The sequence below is a fragment of the Gopherus flavomarginatus genome, chromosome 2 (genome assembly GCF_025201925.1).
Source record: "Gopherus flavomarginatus isolate rGopFla2 chromosome 2, rGopFla2.mat.asm, whole genome shotgun sequence".
In the NCBI taxonomy this organism is placed as follows: domain Eukaryota; kingdom Metazoa; phylum Chordata; order Testudines; family Testudinidae; genus Gopherus; species Gopherus flavomarginatus.
This window is the reverse complement of record NC_066618.1, coordinates 51,862,115-51,885,657: the sequence shown is the minus strand read 5'-3', so window position 1 is coordinate 51,885,657 and position 23,543 is coordinate 51,862,115. Positions and strand designations below refer to the sequence as shown.

Sequence of the window (23,543 nt, the reverse complement as noted above, 5' to 3'; positions counted from 1 at the left end):
CTCTCAATTCCAGAAGAGGCTGTAAAAATCAAATAACAGCAACCTCCCTGCCTCATACACACACAAGTAATGTGAGACTTGCAATAAAATCACAAGAATTGGCAACACCATGCTCTATTGTCCCAAATAGTTTCTTCATATAGATGTTCGTCAGTATATCTTGTGTGTCAGTGTTATTTACTGTCCAGTTGCTGATACAATGCTTGATTTTTTATTTGTATTCAGGGTAACCCAGGACTAACTGGAGCACGTGGGCTACCTGGACCAAAAGGAGATGGCTATCCAGGTGCACCAGTATGTGTTGTTCTGTGCAATTTCTTAATGGCAATTAGACACTGTACTTGGTGTCCCAAGTAACATGAATAATTTCATGCATAACAATAGTTATGTGGGTATTAGTTATGGGAGTTTGCTGCTTTGAAGGGTCTAGAACCAGTTAGGTTTCTCTCTCCTTTGAAGTAACAGGAACATTTTGTTTACATTTTGGTGGCCTCTAACTTCTCAGTTTCCTTGTTTATTTAAAAAAAACACCAACCAACCCCTTCCCTTTCCTAAATACAGGCATAATCCTGCAAATAATTACCACTGGGCATGATGTTTGGGTTTTTGGTGACACTACTTCTACTAGAAAACAAGTGATTCCATCCCCTCCTGTCTCATGACTTCCCCTGCTCACCCTCTTCCTCCTCCCCAACCTTTCCCCTCTCATACTCATCTAGTGTCTTTCCCCTCACAGTTCAAGGATACTATAGCTTCCCATATCTAAAAACCCACTCTTGACCCCCATCCTATCCTCACATCTCCAGTTACCTCACTCCATCTCCCTTCTCCTGGTCACCTTCAGAATTATTGAACACACCATCTATAACCATTCCTTCAAGTTCCTCTCCTTCACCTCCATCCTGGATCCCCTTCATGCCACTGAAACTGCTGCCACCAACATCTCTAACAAACTCAGCTTGTAGGGTTGCCAGTTTTGATTGGACATATTCCTGGATATTTAGTCACATGACATAATCTTTCATTAAAGATTAATCTTTAATTCCTGGAGATGCCAGGCCAATCCTGGAAGGTGGGCAACCCTATCATCTTGGCTAAATCTAAGGACCTGTACCCCATCCTCCTGGATTTCTCAGATGCTTTTGACACTGAGAGTCATGCCCTTGCCCTACTTTGGATTTTGTGACTATGTCTCCTACCAACCTGTCCGTTCCTTCAGTGTCCCTCTTGGTATTTAGGGGAAATCATTCTTCAGTATATGTAAATAATGTTAAGCTTCTGACGAATATATCCAATAGCAAAAATGTGGAAATTTGAAGGTAGGGATGAAACTCCTTTCTTTCTCACGGTTTAGGAAACTACTCACTATTTCTCTGGTGTTGTGCTAGGGACCTCCAGGGCTGCAAGGCTATCCAGGACCAAGAGGCCCAAAAGGCACAGGAGATCCTGGACAAAAGGTACCAGTGCTATAGTAATGTATACTATTAAAATAGCAGACATCTCCAAAATATGAGTCCAGCAAACCTGAGATGCATGCCACATATGATGAAATGGTGCAGTCCTTTCTCATGCCTTGTATCACTGTCAGGTGTTGATTGTAACATCTCTGGCAGAGTGAAAGCCTTTCCTTGTTTTATATACCCACAACCCCACAGAGAATTGTCACAAATCTACAGAATGTCTCATCTGAGTGCTGGAGTTTGCATTTAGAATGCAGAGAGAGCTGCAGAATCTCATGCAAGCGGAGAGCAGCCTAGGGACTATTTGTCTATGGAGATTCACATGCATTGCTTGTTCTAGAAAATACCGTACACAACATATCTTGTACTGATGATAAGTGTACTGACAGGAATATGCAAATATTTGAAGAGAAGGAATGAAACTCCCATATTTTGGGAAACCATGTGCTTTTGGGGGACGACAACATTTATTTTGTTTCCTTCCATTCCCATCAACTTTCTCCCTCCTGCCTTCTATTTTCTATTTGAAATGTGCAAATCATTAAATACTGCCCTGTGGTATACTGTAAAGCAGTCTCTCTTTGTTCTCTTTCCTCCAGATTTGTTTTTAAATGTAGCAATTGCAATGCAGCTCTGTGGTGCAGCTATCAGATTGTCTAGAACATTAAAATACTTTAGGTGACACTGCACATACTATGAAAACAATGTGGAAGCATTTCTACTCCTCGTTTCTAATCACATTTGTCACTTTTAGTCTCCCCCAGATGCAATGCCTCTCAGCCACTAAGAGTCTTTGGAGTACTTTCCTAATACGTCACTAGTCCACTTATTTTCAGTGTTATAATTTTTTAAAATCTCATTAATTCTATATTAACTACTTTTTTCTTGGGAGTCAGAGAAATGAGAGCACATGGTTTCCCTTCATTTCTAGGTTTGTCTAGGAGAAAAGGGAGCCAATTGGTATTTTTAAGACAGTCTTTTATCCTAAGTTTTCCCAAATCTTTTACATTTTCACAACTTTGAATCTCATGATATATGGCTACTATATACTAGTATATTATCAAGCTACAACAACATTCTGAGGATTGTCTTTCACCTGCAAGTGACACATTAAAATCTGGCCCAGATGGGTAGAAACCAAAAATTATAAACTGGAAACAGTTTGATACTTTTTCATAAAGAACTCAATCACCACTGACTCCAACTAGCAATCACATCCTAAAGGCCAAGGACTGAAGGGGAGATGTAACCATCTCTTCTCATTCCAGGCAGAACTGAAGCACATTTGCAGTATGTAGGAAGCTTGTATGTAGTATCTTCTCTGTGCATGACAGCCTGCAATGCTGTCAGCTTGGCATGTTTCATTAACAGTAAATTTATTTTTTAAAAAAGAAACCACCTGATAGTAAACTTTATTCCATTGTGAGTGCAAGATAAATGTAATTCTTTGGACAGACACAGACATTAAGGAGATTATTTTAATTATTTTGAAAAGCAATGAGATATTGAACTAAATCAGTGTTAAAATGCATCAAAAGCACAATGTCTAATTGTAACTAGTTAAAGTAAGATACTATGTGGTCATGTAATATTTCATTATACCAGAAAGTAACATACTAATAAAGTAAAAGCTAATAAAAGATACTGTTATCTCAGCCATCCATTATTTATTCCATTTATGTATAGTGAAGAGTATTGTAATCCTTTGATTTACACTGCATCAAATCAGGTCCAGCAAGCAACTTTCCTCTTGTGAGGAGTCCCATTTAAGCAACTGGGACTATTCACATGAGGAAAGTTAAGCACATGCTGTTACACTGGAGTGGATCATGAACGTGAGTGCCCACCTCAGGCCAGACTGTCAAAAGTAGGGAAGACTCCCTAAGTTGGTGGTACGTTCTGTAATTAGATACCACCAAGCCAGTACCAAATGTGAACTCCTGGATTACTATAACATTACTATTACTATAAATACACTAAAAAGTCCCATACAGTCCTCTTAGACTCCCCAGTCTATCTTGCCACCCAAACAAACCACATTTAGTGATAAATGGTAACTTATACCAAAAAAATCAAATATTCTTGGTTACTACCTGTCCCAAGAGACCATTCACCCACTTGAGTCGAGTTGCATTGTAGATCTTACAGAGATAATACTGGTGGACAGTACTATAATAAACTAACTATAGGTTTACCAGCTAAGAAAAAGGAATGAGAGCTATTAAGAGGTTAAAGCAGGTAAAAATATACAGACTGTGATGCACCTGTACATAATTCCAAATGGTAGCAGAGATGCAGTAATTTGCCAGTTTCCCAAAAGTCTCTCAGGCTTACCCAGAATAACTCTGGGGATCTCAGTCTTCTAGTTCAGTTATTCTGCCCTGTTAGAGCCCACAGAGCCCAGAGATGCAGGATCTTTCTCTGAATCCATACTTAGAACTTCTCCTTGCAGAAAACAAGCTGACAAGGTCACCACCCAAAAGGGTTCATTCTTTGATTGGTGGAGAGAGAAGAGCGCAGTGACCACACGCAGTGACCACTTTGCCTTCAAATATGCATGAATCAGTACTTTCCTGTTAAAATTCTTTATTTTCATTACACAAGGCTTCTTTCTTTTTTGATGGGTTATTTAGTTACTGGGTCTATGCAATGTAAATGTTTGCCATTATATTATAAAAGCATACAGATAAATGAAAACAATTCATGTAACATAATTAGTTGTCATGACATTTAAACACCAAATATATTCTTATACCATTAACAATCATATTGATCTATACTAACACAGAAGTGAATTGGTCTGGGGCTTTGGCATGAGCTTGCACCTGCCAGCTGCCAGCATCACACATGTGTAAATGGTTGCAGGACTGGGGTCTAGAACAGCTCAGAAATTAGAACTAATTCATAGATTTCCACCTAATGCATAGAGATTCTGCAATGTTCACTGAAGGATATATCTATTTTTGCATGTAGTCACTTATGCCAGGTCATGTCACTTTATCAAAATGCGTGATAAATGGAAAATGTTCTACAGTAAGCTTAAGTGTAACTTTAAGCCTGTTAAAATTAAGTATTAAGATATAATCCATATTTTAACAAATCAAGTGCTAATTATTTGGAAATCTCCATAGAATGCTATTAAATACAAACTGGCCTCAGTGAATTAAGTGACAAAAGAATTTGGCAAAGGCAAGTAAATCAGCAACATTCTTAAACATTTATTGGAAACTTCAGGTGGGATTGGAATCATCATGTAAATTAGACACACCTTCATATTTTTGTAGACTTATTCCATGTTTTTATATAAAACATTAGAATTGTGCAGTTTGGTTCTGAGAATTACACTGATAAAAATGAGTTGCAATAAAGGTTGTCTTTTCAAATTATTAAAAGACCGGGATCTCTTACAATACATTCAGAGCCATGAGTTATAGAGGGTTACAGACAAAAGCTTGGAATCTGAGATCAGATCTCTTCAGGCAGGCTTCCACTGAAGTCACAGAGGCTGCTTATGAAATTCAGGGACCTACCTATGCTATCTAAGTGTGGCCAAAATTTATAATGGAATTCAGTAGCAATGGGATATAGAATGTAGGAGCCTTGGTCCAAGCAAGCTGTATAGCAAAGACCCTTAAAGGAGTAACTCTCTTTGCATTTCAGGCAATTAACTTAGGGCCAAATCTTGGTCACATCAAAGTCAGTAGCAAAACTTTCACCAAGTTCCACAGGAATACTATTGGTCCTTAACATATCACAGTGTAACACTGACAAACCCTGGTCATGGGTGGGCAGGATGGAATCTGGGGCCTCTGGAGCTCAGTGCATGAGCCTCTACTGCATGGTCTCAGTGTTACTAGCGGGTACAGAACACCACTCTCAGGATGTGTGTGGGTTACAACAGCATGATGCTATATATTTCAGAACTAGAAATTCAAAAATATGTTTATCTATATGGCCTGAATTAAAAATTTAGAGTAAGGATATTTTACTTAAAATTTAACTTATTTACATTGTTAATTTTTTAAAAATAGCTTTTTTTTCATGCTCCAACTAGGTGGATGTATATCTTAAGCCAATCAAAATGAAAAATTTAATTAAACTAAGGCTTTTTTCCTAATCAGATGTTGACTCTCTCCAAAGAGAATGGCTGTAAGTGTTGCAATGTGGGACCATTGTACCACAAAGGGGTAATATCCTGATAATACATCTGTAACTTTGGTGCAGTGCATCTATAATAAACTTGACTGGAGAGCAGATAGTGAAAGAAAGAAAGAAGAGAGACCAAAGGGTCTGATCTTTTTTCTCTCCTCTGTATGTACAGGTGTAGGAATTCTTGTCTTTTCCTACTCTGTAACCTACCTAAAGCTATCTGAAATGCCAGAATCCTCCCAGATGAGCCCAGAAACTGGAGACTTGGTAACAATTTTTATAAACTGTCGGATTTGAAATAAAATTTTGGCACAATGGACCTCCCACTTCACACCCCCACACACCCCCACACAAAAATGAGTATGAACAGTACACTCATCTCTACAATTAAAAAAAGCACACTTGCTTAACAAAAGAGACTCAGTCATAAATTTGCATGCTAGTCAATCTGAAATTCCACTAAGTACCATTATATAAGAATGTTCCATACATCTGAATTGCAGCTCTGTTCTCCCTGCTTTCGAAGATGGTTCACATAAGTGTACACTATAGAACAGAAATTTTGTATAACAGAGATCTGATTCACATGAAAACAAAGTTGAAACATGTGGAATGCAGTCAGTATAGACAGCACCAAATTTTCTATAGCATAGACAACAAGGTCATGGGAAGCTGGTACTTAATCACAAATGGATATAAATGCACTTCTGCTAACTGAAGCAAAGGTTAAAGAAATTTACATCCTAGACAACACAACATTAGAAAAAGGCAAATCACCACTCTCACTAAATAACAGAGGAAATGCGAAAACCACCAATACAGTCCCTAGTGTATGAACGATGAAGCCAGAAGCAGTTGCAGGAAGAATATCATCCAGACCTTGGCCCCTGTGTCTCAGAAATAAATCCAGAAAAGAGGAGACAGAATGTTTCCCTTCCTGTGCACTCTCTGCTTATTTCATTTTCACAGCAATAGCATTTAATCCACACACCCTCCTTCCCCCACTGGAAAATTGTTTTTAAAATACCAAACACAGGTAAAGTTGCTAAGTGATGTTTTACAACATATTACATATCACACAATCATCCCTTTACACAACCCAGGGAATCTTACCTGCTGCTCACATAGAAAACAAATGCACTGCAGTTGTCAAATGTAAGGAATGGCTTTACAACTCAAACTGCTTCTAAGAAAGATGTTTATTTTTAAAAGGGGTGGGAGAGAAATGAATACACATCACTGTATTACAGCAGGGGTGGGAAAACTACGGCCCACGGGCTGCTTCCAGCCCATAAGGCCTTTTAATCTGGCCCTGGAGCTCCCGCTGGGGAGCAGGGTTGGGGGCTTGCCCCAGTCCGCATGTGCCATGACTCTGCGGAGCTCCTGGAAGCAGGCTCTGGGCAATGCTTACTTCAAGCAGCTCCCGGAAGCACCGGCATGTCCCCCCTCTGGCTTCTATGCGTAGGGGCATCCAGGTGACTCCGCACGCTGTCCCCACCCCAAGTGCTGGCTCTGCAGCTCCCATTGGCCAGGAACCATGGCCAATAGGAGCTGTAGGGGCAGTGGCGCCTGTGGACAGGGCAGCGCGCAGAGCCACATGGCCACGCCTCCACATAGGAGCCGGAGAGGGGACATGCCGCTGCTTCCGGGAGCTGCTTGAGGTAAGTGCCGCCTGGAGCCTGCGCCCCTGACCTGCTGCTGTGCCCCAACTCCCTGCCCCGATACCCCTCCCACCCTCTGAACCCCTCAGTCCCAGACCAGAGCACCCTCCTACACCCTAAACCCCTCATCCCTACCTGAGAACCTGCACCTCCAACCGGAGCCCTCACCTCCTCCCACATCCCAAACCCCTGGGCCAGTCTGCAGCCCCCTCCCGCACCCTGAACGCCTCATTTCTGGCCCCATACCAGAGGCTGCACCCCCAGACAGAGCCCTCACTTTCTCCCACACCTCCAATTTCATGAGCATTCATGGCCCACATACAATTTCCATAGCCAGATGTGGCCCTCAGGTCAAAAAGTTTGCCCACCCCTGTATTACAGCCATGAGTGTCTGGGCTACATTATTCAGCCTACAGGAGGAAGATGATGGTGGGGAATCATTCTGGAGTGAAATTTCATATATGTTCTGACGGTAGTTGTCACCTTTACAAAGTATATTTAAAAAATCAGCTTATTTTTTTCTTTAATTACAGGAGGGGGATAGATACATTGAAAACTTAATCTGCTTGTTTGTCAAATAATCATTTGTCTGGAGCTGAAAAAATGAACTAAAGACATATCTAACAGTAAATAGAGTACTAAATCTGTTCCAAATTCTAAATGTGAAAACCAGCAAGTGAGTCTTTCCACTGTCTTCAATGAGCTTGGATCAGGCCCTTGAAGAAAATCGAGGTTCTGTCAGAAAAATGCAAAAAAGCGAGAGAACACAAATAGGATCTTCTGACACCACCTGGAGAGTATGCTGTGAATTAAGAAATTGTAGGGGATATAGAACTGATTTTTACCTACTGTTCAGTAGCAAATGTAAACTATACTGTTGCATATTACATTCACCTATGATGCTTTTTCTCTGGAGGGATTGTGATCATTGTATCTGCCTATATGTTGGATCATATTTACCTGTACATTTCCTTGTTTGTATCATTTAAAGAAAACAAAGCCCATCCTTACCCTTCCCACCCTGTGCAATGAGAGTTTAAAGCTTTTCAGTGGAAAATTGGTAGTGTTCATTGTAGAGCTAATCATATTCATATTCAAAAATGCACTATATCATGTGTGTGCTCAAAGTTATGTCATATATCCCCTGTCCACCTGATTGCTTCCCAGGAGTTACAGATGTTCTGCAGCTCACAGTAGCCCCGAATCCCCCATAGCACTGTACATCACAAGGACTCCCCTGTCACCGCCATCTTGCCTCCCACATGGCACCTCTGCCAAGATTTGGGAGGGGCCTTCAACATGGCAGCCTGTGGCCTGCAGTAGAAGAATTTTCTTGCAGCCAGCTAAGGGATTTTTGTGGTCTACAGGCTTGGGGGGCGACGGGAGAGGCAGAGAGGTGTGTGTACGGGCAGACAGTCTATCCTATAATACTGTGTGGTACCCATTTGGGAACACATGCATAGCTTACCTATAGTTATGCCACTCACAGGTGATGTGATGAACTTGAACTCAAACTCAGGCCAATAAGACCATCACATCACTTGCACTGAAATTTCAAACATCCCAAAGTCCTTCAGATTTGGGCTTTTGGTTCAGGCACATTTTAACATTTACAAACGCACATATGTATCTCTGGCACTTGTTAGGGGTGCACAAAACACTACCAGGAAACAGGAAATGGAGTGTCATGGTTACAGAAAGACAATCCATAATGAAGTAGTTTCCTACTAAAGATTGGACCTGGGGTATTTCAAATAGAACCAGTTGTTGAATTTTGGAGAGAGGAATTTAATTATGGAAAATCACTAAGGAGACGAAGTAAAGCTAGAGAATGAAAACACTGTACATTTGTTTTCCTCCTGTTTTAGCCAACTTGATGTCACACCGTCTTTCACCCATCTACTGATGTTGATACATGGATTTGCAAGCCTCCTCTGTGAAACAGTAACATTGGTTATCCTAATGCAGGTGCTCCCTCTACAGGCCATGTCAACATTTTTTTTTTAAGCAAGTACATGTAGACTGAAATGTTCTAACTGGTACCCTGTTAGGATGACCAGACTGCAAGTGTGAAAAATCAAGACAGGGGGTGGAGGGTAATAGAAGCCTGTATAAGAAAAAAAACCCCAAAATCGGGACTGTCTCTATAAAATCAGGACATCTGGTCACCCTATATCCTGTTAACTGTTTTTTGTCTGTGAAAGCCATAGGACTATCACAGGTTTTTAGTTTCCCTAAAAGTACAGTAGCTTTTCCAGTCTCTGATGTTAATACTTAGAATGATTAGTAGCTTAGCAACACACTGTCTTATGTTCTCTTGCTTGTGCATGCACAAACAAAGAAGTGCATTCAGGTTATAAGTTCTAAAAGAAAATTTCTTACTAAAATTGATTCATAACTTCAGCTTCAGTTATTCACTCCATATGAACAAAATCTATTTTTTTTCAAACCAGCATACATTTTCCAGTGGTGATCTGCTCATCTGATAGCTATTTGGTCATTTTTACAATGATGTCTCATGCTGAAAAGAGAGCTAAAATAAGATTCAAAATTCCTAAATGCTAAACAAAACAAAAGCTTGCAAACTCCTACCTTTCCTTCTCTTCTGTGAAGCTAATAATCCATGCTCTCAGGACAAATGCATCTTTGCGATTTAGAAACAGACCAATGAAGAACACGTACAATATCCACCAGTAAAAGAACCTCTTGTGAAAAGAAATGAGGGTATGGATAATTCACCTTTAACAAGTTCAGCAATATTGTTAAAATAAATGGATGGTTTAATCTTCTGTCTGAATGAAAACTGTTGATAAATGGATTTATTTCTCACAAAAGGTGTTGATTGGACAGCCCTGGATACTGGAGTCCTTTAATTTCAGAATAGGTATATCACAGACAGTATAAAAGTATAAATGTCTACAGCAACCCACCAGTGTGATTCAAGTCTGTTCCGCAGAGTTCCCCAGTAGGAGGTAAAAAGTTAGTATAACCTTCTTCAAGCCTATTCATTCCTTTGTGACGGACAAAGCAGCAAATAAGTACCAGTTGTTATGGTGGTTTTGGTGGTGTGGACCTTTGTCAGTTAGGAACTGAATTGAAAGCAAGAAATTTTAGTTAAGACGTTGAACAGCTGTCATATGATCTGTGTTTTGGCATATATAGTTCTGACTCAAATCCCTGGTAATTTTTATGTACAATTATTCCCGTTTTGTTTTTTTTATCTTAAACAGAATTGTTAAGCATACACTTAGATTTATGTACTTTTTAAGGTATCATATAAGCTTGACTGACTGTCTCATCCTGGATTTTTTTCAGGAATGTATAATAAATACAATATAATAATAAAGTTCTAAATGAAAGAATGGTCATTACCTCAAGTATATCAGTTCATGAGTTAGTTACTAGATGAGAACTGATTTATGTCTCTTTTTCAGGGAGAGCTCGGAGCAAGGGGACTGCCAGGACCTTCTGGGCCTAGGGGAATAGGAATATCTGGTCCAAAGGTTTGTCACAGTCCATTTTGTAGCTTTGTGATCTTTATGGATGCCTGAGACCTGACATGACCTCACCTACACTGGTGTAACTTCTTTGACTACTGGATTTGCACTGGTATGACTGAGATCAGAATAATGCCTAAAAGATACAGGCCCTGATCATGTACCTATTTATGCATGTGATGCATCCCATTGAGTTCAGTGGGACTACTCATATGATTAAAGTTAAGCACACATGCAGGTGTTTGTGAGATTGGGGCCTAAAACTGAATAGATAATCAAACCAATAAAACCGCTAATTAAATTTAGTAACACAGACTGTGTTTGCTTCTGTTTATTTCTGAGCTGTTTCTTTTTAGTAGTTTCCTTTGAGGAGGCTTTTAAAAGTACATATAGATATATGTACACCAGCATTCTTGCCCAATTAAATCTAAACCCAAGTCACCACATTAATGAATAAAAAATATTACCTCACCTACTTTCTCTCTCTAATATCCTGGGACCAACATGGCTACAACAACACGGCAAACTATATTTAAAAATAGTAATATATGGATTGAGAACAAATATTGCCAGCAAAAACTAGTGTCAGAAAATATACTACTTACACTAAACTTAATAGGAAGTAACAGAATTTAAAAATTGTTTTAAATGGAAAGAGGAAAATCATTTTATCTTAAGAATTTTGTGGCCCTGATTGAAGGATATTCTACCCAGGTCTCAAAACAGTCTTTTCACCAACATGCTATATTTTATACAAACTCAACCTAAAAATAAATCTGTGTACAACCTTGCACATCTCTTGCCACAAACCACAGCAACTACTTTTCAGAGGTCGCTAACAGCTGGAAGATTCATGAGCTAAACAGCTGCATATAAAGATTCTTAAAACATCTGAGTTATGCAGCACTTCTAAATAGTATCTGCAGAATACTGGCACGTCACACAACATTGGAGATACTCCATTTACTGTATTGGAGAAACAACAAAATAGTAAGATGGACTATGACAATTTGATTCTATATTCTATGTATTGAGAGACCCAAGGGAAATAGGGAGAGAACAGCCCTTGTATTTCCTAAAACACAAGGGCTGTAGTTCTTCCTGGCCCTTACATCTTTCTCCCCCACTGTGTAAGAACCAGGCAGAATGTGACTCTGAATCAGCATGACCAGGCCCCGCCAGATGTGTTACAATAGTGACTTTTGACATATCTGGAGATATGACACACAACCGGTTAATGTGCACAACAGCCCATCCGTTGTGTTTACAGAGGATCTGATATCTCCACTGCTTTGTCCCTTGTGTATTCAGTTGCACATGTGTGTAGAGCAAGTGTACAATGCTACCCCATCAGAATGTTTTACACCCACTTTGTACAGTGGAAAATCAGGCTTGGCTTCATTGGTATAATTCATTCTTTAAAACTTTGGGATGAGTTATTCCCTTGCTTACCATGGTGTATACAGGAGTAACTACTGAACTCAAGAACTACCTCAGTGTAAACTGTGTCAACCAGAGGAAAATCAGGGTCAGAATCTTAGGCCTGGTCTGCACTGCTGCTGAAGTCAATATAAGTTATGTCACCCATGGGTGTGAAAAAATCACCTCCTTGAGCGACATAGCTTACATCGACCTGACCTGGGGTCTACACTGCCCTATGTCAGAAGGAGACACTCGCCCACAGACTTAGCTTCCGCCACTCGGGGAGGTGGAGTACTGAAGTCCACAGGAGAACAGTGCTGATTTAGTATGCTAGTGTATACAAGCCCTTACAGTTTTAAAATGCTTCTACTCTTATCTTTGCTTGTGGTAAATGTGTGTTGATTAAGAGTAATGTTAGTAATTGAGAGTCCTCATACTAATTCTTCTCTTTTTGCTGCACAATTCTTAACAGGGAGCTGTGGGACAGAAGGGTTTGCCAGGTCCACCTGGCCCTCAAGGGGATAGCATACAAGGAAGCAAGGTAACCAAGTTTTACATGATGTATAGCCAAGAGATCTCTATTTAAAATAGTCTTTTGAAGAGATTCTTTGTTTCTTTTTTGCTGCGCGTAAATTCAGTGTAGAGGGCAGTTTTAATATAGCCAGTTGAATTAATTTCTGTGAATATTAGTTGTGAATTTAACCCCTAAGTTGATGGGTTGTTTATGAATTATTTACTTCAACTATTCACCTTTTGTTATTTGTGATGTGTGATTGATCACCTAAATTAATCTGAATTATGTCTGCTGTCCAATTAATACTTTTTAACCACGAAAAGTAAGTCTCAGTTTTACAAGATGCTATTTATTTATTTGGATTTTTACTACTCTATAATAAGAGGATGTCCATAGGCCCCTGGACATTGGGGGAAAAGGGGACAATTGCCCAAGGGCCTGGGTGATTTAAAAAGGCCCAGGGGCCCCTGGCTGCTGCAGCAGCAGTGGCAGGAGTGCCAGGCCCTTTTAAATTGCCCAGGTGGGCCACAGGGCGCCTACGTGCGTGAGACCGCTCTAGGCCCTGTACTCTGGGGGTGCCCGTGGGCCTGTGTAGGCAGTTCCAGAAGTGACGGGCCCAGAATTTCTGTCAGCAGGCCTGGGTGTCCATTCATTGCTCTGAGCACTCTTTAGCATATTTTAAAAATACACTGACAGGCCTGTCATTTACCCCCAGATTAAATCAAATAACCAGAGACAACATAAATATAACAGAATTAACCAGCCTCCAGCACAGTCCCTCTCCCCGCCCCCGGTACCAAGCCCCAGCCATCTCTTATGAGTGAGGGAGCAAAGTGAACCTTGTAGTGCACTTTGAGGGTTAACAAACTGGCTGTGATGAAGAAAGGTAGGGAAGCAAGTTCTTAATGGCCAGGGCCTTAATGGAGAACACCCCAAGTGCCAATCTTATTTTCTAAAGCAATGGGAGTACGTACACGCTTAAGTGTATGCTTAAATGCTTTGCTGTTTCAAGAATAGCATGTTCAGCATTTTGCAGGATTAAGCTCCTAGTGATGAGGCGCACTCGCATAGCTGTGTTGAGAAATGCACCCAGTTGGTAATGGTTACAGAATACATCATGTGGAATGTATCTGACTAAATCTTGTGGTTACAGTGGGTTTAGCTGTAGCAAGGAGATTAGCCAAACCAAGTGGAAATGTTTCAGTGGTTGAAATGCATCTAAAATGCAGGAAAAATAATCTGCAGAATATACAGTATTTGTGCAAATCCACATTTTTTCAGTTATAGGAGAAAGAATCTGAGGTAGCCAAAACATTCTCTAGAGGAGTAGTCTTGTATGTACACAACTTTAAATGTTTTCTCTATCCCATTATGAGATAAATTCAAAACATGCAGTATGTTTGAGACGTGCGTTAATAGTTTTACTACTGAGGGTTTTTAAGGTGGTGACCATGATCCACTGAAAAACACATTTAATAATGTGGGCTATTGAAATAAGATATTTGTCCTTGCATTTGTGACAACTACTATAATAATGTGGCTGAACATGCATAGCTGGCCCTAGAATTTTGGAGAGTCCAGTGAGTTGTGTCAGGATGATTAGTGAATTACATAATCATTTAAACTACTGAAGTATTTAATCTTTCTTTCTTAGCACTGTGGCACTTGTCTTGATACTCCAGTAACTGTTTTCTCCATCCATTGAAATCTGTCTCAGTGGTGCCAATCACTGATCTTTTTCAGAAGTACAGTGCCCATTTTTTGTTTGGGCAATAGCAAATTTCAGCCTAAGAAGTTATTACTTATGTGGAACTCTGTTCTTGTAGAGAGAATGGAGCATAGGAGAAGAGATCAGTTACACAAATCTGATAGCAGCATTGACAGGGTTTGCCTATTACAGAAGCCAGTGTGTATCTTTCCCAAATCCACAATAAGTTCAGAGTCTAGATTTTATTTAAAGGTGCATTTATCAATCAATGCTCTAGCAGGAAGTTAGGGTCAGGGACCTGAAAAACAGCATTATTGAAGAAACATAATTTGCTTTCTAGATAAGACTAAATAACCAATTTTTAGTTGAATTACAGCATGTGGGTCAAATTGGTAATCACTGAATATTTTTAAATTAACAAAATGTGATCTGTATTGATGTTCACTGAAAGGAAAATCCTGCTTGCCTTATACATGTGAGAAGACCTATTAGTGTTAATGGCATTGCTTGCATGAGCAGGGTTTAAGAACATAAGAATGGCCATACTGGGTTAGACCAAAGGTCCATCTAGCCCAGTATCCTGTCTTCTGACAGTGACCAAAACCAGATGCTCCAGAGGGAATGAACAGAACAGGTAATCAGCAAGTGATCCATCTCCTGTCGCTCATTCCCAGCGTCTGGCAAACAGAGGCTAGGGATACCATCCTGGCTAATAGCCAGTGATGGACTTATCCTTCATGAATGTATCTAGTTCTTGTTTGAACTGTTATAGTCTTGGGCTTCACAACATCCTCTGGCAAGGAGTTCCAAAGGTTGACTGTGCATTGTGTTTGGCCTTATGTTCAGCATTCATAAGGAATGAAATTCACTATTTCTTGAATAAAGCCTCTTTGGACTTTGTATGCAGTACTAAACAGGGAATATCCATCATTGGAGATTTTTAAGAGCAGGTTAGACAAACCCCTATCAGCAATGGTCTAGATAATGCTTAGTCCTGCCATGAGTGCAGCAAGGGACTGGAATAGATGACCACAAAGTCCTTTCCAGTCCTATGATTCTATGATTGAATTCACCTGCTCAGTCTCTCGGTAGGACACAGAGCTGAACTGCCACCCCTCCGTAACCGCTGTTGCAGCCTAGCAGATGGAATGATAGAAGAGCACTCTCTGTGACTCAGCTTCTTCCCTAACTCTTCGTCTTTATTGGGTCAGCCCTCCCTTTGGGGAACGTCTGCCTCTGTGTACTCCTTGGTGCTGCTGCATCAACTGTACTTGGCTGATGTTGGCTGACCCAGACTCATATTCTCAGGGAGACTCTGTAGCAATTGTTCTAGGACGAGGGCATCCATTATCTCCCCCACTGTTTGCATCTCAGGCCTCAGCCAGCAGGTGGCCCCATCCATCAGTCTCTAAGCAAATGCCAGAGGCCACACAGCCCCCATCCATCAGGCTGACCTGAACTTTTGGCTGTACTTCTCCACCGACAGGCCCACCTGGTCTAGGGTGGCAGCTCTCACCATCTCATAATTCCTGGCCTGTTCCTCACTCAAGGCCATGTAGGCCACTTGCGCTTCTCCCACCAGATAGGGACAGCAATAGGGCCAAGGTGGCCCTATCTCATCTGGCACCCATGGCTACCCGCTCAAACATACTGAGTAATGCATCCAGGTCATCTGTCAACCCCATTTTACAGAGTCCCAAGCCTGGCAGCCAGGTGCCATCCCCTACTGCAGGACTCACCATTTGTTGCAGGAGTTGCTGCTGAATGCTGGCCTGCTCTCTTATAAAGTCCTCTAAGCTTTTCTGCTGTTCTGCCTGCCAGATTAGCAAGGCCGGTCTGTCAGCCTGGTGGGACAGCTGGAAGTTTTTCAGGGCCTTCTGCATCTGCTCCTGCTGTTTTAGAAGCCATTGCAGGGTCTCCTCCATCTCCAGATCACCAACCACCTCCATTGGCTCAGGCTCCAGAACAAACATATATATGTAACAGGGCACAGGTGGGTCCCTCTGTCATCTGCCACTTCTTCACCCACAAGCCAGCCAGTGACTCTGCTTCGGTGCAATCACCTGTGCTCTTTATTTACAGTAGAAGTTCCCACAAACTTATAGCCACAGCAGGGCCAGCTCTAGGTTTTTTGCCACCCCGAGAAAAAAATTTGCTGCCCCAAGCTCCGAGAGCACAACTGCCCAAGCACAAAAAACAAAAACAAAAATAGAGAGGCTGGAATGCCGCCCCTGGAATTGTGCCACCCCAAGCATGTTCTTGCTTTGCTGGTGCCTAGAGCTGGTCCTGAGCTACAGACAGCATCAGGACTGCTGGCTTCTGTGGTCAGCAGGGGAGAGCAGCCTCTAGCTCCCCAGCTGCTCCCTTTTCTCCCCCCCACCCCCAGCTTCCTGCCAGCCTTTATGTAGCCCCTGGCTAAGGAGGCTGGCAGCTGTTCCCCTTTTGCCACTTAGGCCTGGGCTTACTCAGCCAGCTCCAATTCCGCTTTCCTGATTGGAGCTGACATGACCGAGGGTTCACTCCAGGTTTCTTTGCCAGCACCGTCACAGGACCCCACTTCACATTGGGCTTAAGTGATGTAAATGGCTTCAACATATGAATGGAAATAGCCACATTTCACATAGCCAGTTTTATTTTACACCTGTCATTCTCTTGCCATTAGTCATGCTGCAGACTCACTCTTCTATCCTTTTACTATGTACATCATATCACTTTGCACTGGCTTATTCCATTTTACCAACATGTAACTTCCAGTGCCATTTATGTCCTCTCTTAATTGACCCTTCTGTTGAACACACTCGTGCTGAAAGTGAATCCCTCGACTATCATTTTAATAATTTTCATAAGTCCTTATTTCCTTCTCTGCTATCTTTTGCTTCCCTTGTCTGAGGCTACAGGAAGAGAACTTTACGGAAGCAGTGGCCTTCCTCAGACATTTCCATTTTCAAACCAGTAATACTTTAGCAGAGCACACATAAACAAAACTTTGAAATGGGGTAAAGTGAAACATAAATAACTTTGCTGCATCTGCTTTAAGCCTTCTGCTTATGTTCTCATGGGAAAATGTCAGATGTATATATGTGATTTTCATTTCATAACATGTTCCATCCACATTTTAGTATCATTCTAAATCTATCTAATGTTTTAGCTAGCTGTCAGTAAAACTAAAAGCTGTGACTGCTGTCTACAGTAATTAACATTAATAAAGAGTGGCCATTGACTGGGCCACATTACATCAATATTCCTTTTTATTAAAAAATGACAAAAATGTAAAATATCATATTTCTGTTTACTCTAAAGACCTGATCAGATTTCCTCCCCCTCCCCCAGAATGTTTGATCTACAAAAGAACAGGAACGGAGGCCTTGTATGGAATCCTGGTCCCACTGCAGTCAATGGGAGAATTCTCATTGACTTCACTGGGGTTAAGATTGCACTTCAGGGGTCACTACTTCACCACAGTATTACTCCAGGTTTATGCTAGTGCAATTCCATATCTCAGCTGGGAATCACAACTTAGAATGGTCTCAGGCTGTCCCAGCATTTATTTTTCCCTGTCACTTTAAAAAAAATGACTGCTACAACCCAGAGACTAGGGAAAGGTGGTAGAGAACACTTTGTATGACTACACTAGAAGTGCTACCACGGCGCAGCTGCACCAATGCAGCTGCACCACTGGCTAGAGTGTCTTTACCAGACGCTCTACAATGGGAAAGAGCTCTCCTGTTGACTTAATTACTCCACCTCCATGAAAGGCAGTAGCGACATTGGTGGGAGAGCTTTGATGTAGTGCTGTCTACACTAGCGCGTAGATTGGTATCACTTACATCACTCACGGGTGTGAATTATTCAGGGTGTTTGTGCAGCCCGTGCTGAATCCTGTGCTGCTGTGGCCACACTGCTAATTTTAACTATGCTAGTGTGGTTACATCTACTTATGCTGCAGTCATACTTCAGAGCGCAGTGTTGATATACCCTAACAGAGCTGAATCTTCATTAGGCCTTAAAGGTATTGTACACTACAGTAGCACTCCCTGTGGCTGTGGAAGAAGTGCTTTAAGATAGACAACTTCCTTCCTTTCTGTGGGGCTGCACCATAGAGACATCTGTTTATCATTCCTTTGGGCTTTGTAAATGTACATTCCCATTATGTAACACTTGTGACTGCTTTAAGGCTGCTTAGCTGAGTTGTGGGGTTGTTCTGCCTTTGGTATGTTGTCTCAGTCAAAAAATATTGACATTCCTGTGTTAAAAGGAACAGAAAGGTTTGTGAACTTCTGTCAATGTAATGGATTTTCTGTAGATTCAGGAAGTCCACATGTAATTAACAATTACTGTTTTTAATGTCCAGTTTCCATGATGGCAGTTATATTGAATACGGTGCCACCATTACAAAGCATTTTACAAAAGTATATACATATAGCAGGGCAACTGGTGCACCATACACCAACTCCTGTTTTACAAAAAGTATTGTGAGATCTTTAGTGTATGGACAGAATCTCCAAATCCAAACCCATTAGTTATTACTGCTACTTAAGAGCAGCACTTTTGAATTGTTGGTGACATTGCATAATGCAAATACTTCGGCTTTCTGTATGACACAGAATGTTACTACATGAATGTATCTTTTCCATAACTTAATATCACTTTTAGTTGAATTTACTCTCCATATTGTGTTCAGGGAGAACAAGGACTTCCAGGTTTACCAGGACCTAGGGGTTCAGAAGGATATGGCCTCCCTGGCTCAAAGGTAAATCCTAGCCTATGAGTTAATAAAGGATTTTTTTTTCTTATTAGATGTGCCTGGTTCTATGCAGATAAACAAAAGACCAACACTACCTTAAAGAGAGCTTGCAGCCTAAGGGCCTGATCCTGCAAACACTTAGGGCACATCTACACTATAAAACTATGTTAGGTTGACATACAGCCACTGCAGTAATTACTGCAGTGGCTCACGTACAAACTGCCCATTGACCAGTAGTCTCAAATGCACAGAAGAGTTCTTCCATGGGTTGGTATGGAGGACGTGTGCTAGTACAAAGAAAACAAAAACTGGGGAAGCACAGTTCCAATTACATGTCTCTAGCACTTCACTACTTTTTCCTCTGCTGTATTCTATTAGGGAGATTATGGGGAGAAAGGTGATCCAGGAAAGAAAGGTGACAAAGGAGATATTGGAGAACCAGGACCTGTTGGACCAACGGTAAAATGCCTTTTTTACATTATTTAATTTTACAGAATGGAAATGAGACAAACTAGCATTTATTAATTGATCTCGTTCTACAAATTCTTAGGGGTTTGTGGGAAGAAAAGGTGAACCTGGTCTTACTGTAAGTATGTACATTAATTGATTTATGACAGTCTAGAATTTACCCTTTGCAAAAACTGTGCATGTTTTGTTAATTTGAATAAATTCTGATCCTGCTGCTTCAGAGTTTGACTAAGTTATTATAAATTGGGCTGATCTGGAATTCAGGGACACACTGACAGTATATTAGCAATACATTTGGAAAAAGACAAATTCCACTAGAGATGATCATCATATTGGTGGAATTTGTGTCATAGACAGGTTCTGCTGTGTTGTTGTGGTGGAAGTTGCTGGCTGGAGTGGTGGAAGGACTTTGCTAACTATACCACTTTCTGAAGAATCTACACAGGCCAAACATGGAACGTTTCAAAACCCTTTCATGTGATAGACAGAAGCAGGCATTGTCCTGCATGCAATTAGCTGAGAATGCACAATATGAGTGAATATAAATGCATATGGGAATGACTGGGGCATGTAGTAATGACCTTTCTATTGTCTAGACCACATAGTTTTGTTTCAGACATCCAAACAAGTTACTTTAGGATAATAAAATAGTGGATCATGTGTCTCTGAGATAACCACATAGAGTAAACTGCGTCATCTTTGCAAGGTGTGCATTAAAGGTTTTAATACCCGAGATGTGAACAACAGGTTACAACTCTTGAGACCTAGGATTAGTATCAAGAGCAATTTATTGTAAATACTTTGGGCCACATATTATGTAGATTTTTAAGAACAGCTAACTGACTTCATCTGAAGAAGTAGAGTTTCATATCCATGAAAGCTTATGCCCAAATAAATTTGTTAGTCTTTAAGGTGCCACTTGACTCCTCGTTGACTTCAGCTAGGAGTACTATTTAGAAGCTGATGGCATGATACAACCACCTATCAGCTGGTGACATTTATGAGTTCTAGCCATTTTATAAGTGTCCCTAAGTGCAATATAATTTGCTCTGTAAAACAGCAAAACTGCAATAACAGGACAGCAGGTTTTGGATATGCAGTAGCAGCTCAAACAAAAGAAAAACATGCCCTAGGATTAGAATAAATGTAACATATTAATGAATACTCTCTTTCAGAAAGAAGAAATTATCAGACTTATCATGGAAATATGTGGTAAGATCTATGTTATAAAAAAGAAATAAGTTTTAATATGACACAATAAAACTACCATGGTTAAAAGGATACAAGTAAAGACTGCTACTCCACATGTTAGTGTGGAAGGATCTCTGTCATAATGGAACACATGTACAGTGTCAGCATAAAACATCTTTAAATAAGATGTTACAGAAAATAAACAAAGTTGGGTGGAGCCTATGATTTTCAGCTGAAAAGTAAGCACATCACATGGGATAGCAAAAGGAATTCTGCAAATCAAAAGGAAATCCAGCAGAGCTCACAGTGGAAGTATAATCCAGCCAGAAACTGTATCATATGTCCCTAGACACTATCTCAGCAAATGTAAAAAGGGTTCCAGGGACAGACACCAGCTGAGGCAGTCCTGACAGCATAGCCACACTGCCAGAGAAGTGGTTGGGCGGGCGGGCGGGCGGGAGAGAAGAAGGGGAGGAAGAGAAGAGGAAGGAGGGAACACTAGGGGCCAGGCCTTCTGCATATCTCTGGGATCTGCAGGGTTTGTCGGCAAGCCATGCAGAATGTTCCACAAGTGGCCAAGAACCTGCTCTCTGCACAGAATTACTGGAAGGATAACCTCACTGAGATGTCTTCCCATAACTCTGTACTACACACTGTCTGCAGAAGGGGTGACTAGGCAGAGGTTGGGCACATTGCCTTTACAGACTGTTCAAACCTGAGAAATCTGAGGATAAAAACTGCATAGTTACATGTCTTTTTTTAAAGGTTTCAGAAATTATTAACTAAATTGTCAGAAAAAACGTTAGGATTTCAGTTACTAGATTGCATGCTTTGAGAGAGAGGGCTTAAATTATAAAAGCAAAATGCAATAAAGAACATTTCTGTTTATTAATTTACTTTGAAATTATTAATAGCTCCACTGAAAGTTATTAAATTGATATAGTTATGGATACTTTGTTTCCTATGTAGCTAATAGTGCTTAGTTCTCTGAAAACATCTGCTCAGTGTGCAGTGGCAAACAAAATGCTAACAGAATGTTAGGAACTATTAGAAAAGGGATAGATAATAAGACAGAAAACATCATAATGCTAATATATAAATCCCTGGTACACCCACATCTTGAATACTGTATGTGGTTCTGGTTGCCCTATCTCAAAAATATATATTAGAATTGGAAAAGATACAGAGCAGGGCCACAAAAATGATTAGGGGTATCAAACAGCTTCCATATGAAGAGAGATTAAAAAGACTGGGACTGTTCATCTTAGAAAAGAGATGATTAAGAAGAGATATGATAGAGGTCTATAAAAACCAAGAATGTTGTAGAGAAAGTGAATAGGAAAGTGTTATTTACCCCTGTACATAACACAAGAACCAGGAGTCACCCAATGAAATTAATAGGCAGTAGGTTTTAAATAAACATAAGGGAGTACTTCTTCACATAACACACAGTCAACCTGTGGAAATCATTGCCAGGGGATGTTGTGAAGACCAACAGAATAACTAGGTTCAAAAAAGATATAGAGAAATTCTTGGAGGATAGGTTTATCAATAGCTATTAGCCAAGATGGTCAGGAACACAAATCCATGCTCTTAGTACCACTAAACCTCTGTTTGCCAGAAGCTGGGAGTGGATGACAGAGGATGGATCACTTGATAATTGGCCTGTTCTGTTCATTGCCTCTGAAAGCATTTGGCACTAGCCCTATCAGAAGACAGGTTACTGGACTAAGTGGACTATTGATCTGACCCAGTATAGCCATTCTTATGTTCTAATAAATATTTAGTAGATGCTGGTTTAGTAGATGTTGGTAAATAAACAAAATGTAAACAAAGAAAGAGCACCTTCATTATAAAAATATAGAGATAGATAAATACTTTAAAACTTGGGAAGTCAGAATCTTCTACTCATTTCTCTCCGTTCTGTATCTGGCCTACCATTTGCTATGAAAAAAAAATCTCAGTAACTGTGGATTACTTTAGTTTTCTGTTTTCAGGAAAGTCATCTTGGCTTAGGTGCCTGAGAATCTGATATATATTTTTTCAGTAGCATTCATTATGTAATCAAAAGGACGTTTCTCATAAAATGTCAAAAATTGTTAATATTTTAGGCTGTGGCATCAAATGTAAAGAAACTCCACTGGAACTTGTATTTGTGATTGACAGCTCAGAAAGCGTTGGACCAGACAACTTCAGAATTGTCAAAGATTTTGTGAAAACACTCATTGACAAGGTAACAGTCAACCAAGATACAGCTCGCATTGGCATTATCAACTTCAGCCACAAAGTAGAGCTGGTATCGACTCTGCAGCAGTACACGAGCAAAGATAAGGTGAAACTTGCTGTTGATAATATGCAGTACCTAGGGGAAGGCACTTACACAGCTGCAGCTATCAGCAAAGCCATTGAGATATTTCAAGTTGCACGACAAGGGGTAAGAAAAGTGGCTGTTGTAATAACAGATGGACAAGCTGATACTCGTGATCAAAGACTGGATGTTGTAGTGAGGAATGCGCATGCCATCAACATAGAGATATTTGTAATTGGGGTGGTTCAGAAGACTGATCCTAACATTCAGGAGTTTCTGGAAGAATTGCAGCTCATTGCTACGGACCCTGACAGTGAACATGTCTACCAGATAGATGACTTCATCACACTCCCAGGTAAGAGAAACTACCTCTTTAACAGGAACCATGAAAACAGTGCACTGCATGGAATTAGGCCTTTGA

General features: G+C 40.6%; 1 protein-coding gene across 3 annotated transcripts in view; it reads left to right on the top strand.

Annotated features, from left to right (window-relative positions):
• COL28A1 (collagen type XXVIII alpha 1 chain) overlaps nt 1-23,543 on the top strand; it is a 105,281-nt gene that overhangs the window by 64,391 nt on the left and 17,347 nt on the right. For all 3 annotated transcript variants that reach the window (XM_050941695.1, XM_050941696.1, XM_050941694.1), the window contains 9 exons: nt 226-294; nt 1,389-1,457; nt 10,705-10,773; nt 12,662-12,730; nt 19,093-19,161; nt 19,534-19,614; nt 19,706-19,741; nt 20,799-20,835; nt 22,926-23,477. In XM_050941695.1, the coding sequence (XP_050797652.1) occupies nt 226-294; nt 1,389-1,457; nt 10,705-10,773; nt 12,662-12,730; nt 19,093-19,161; nt 19,534-19,614; nt 19,706-19,741; nt 20,799-20,835; nt 22,926-23,477 (1,051 nt within the window). The remainder of the gene's footprint in view (nt 1-225; nt 295-1,388; nt 1,458-10,704; nt 10,774-12,661; nt 12,731-19,092; nt 19,162-19,533; nt 19,615-19,705; nt 19,742-20,798; nt 20,836-22,925; nt 23,478-23,543) is intronic.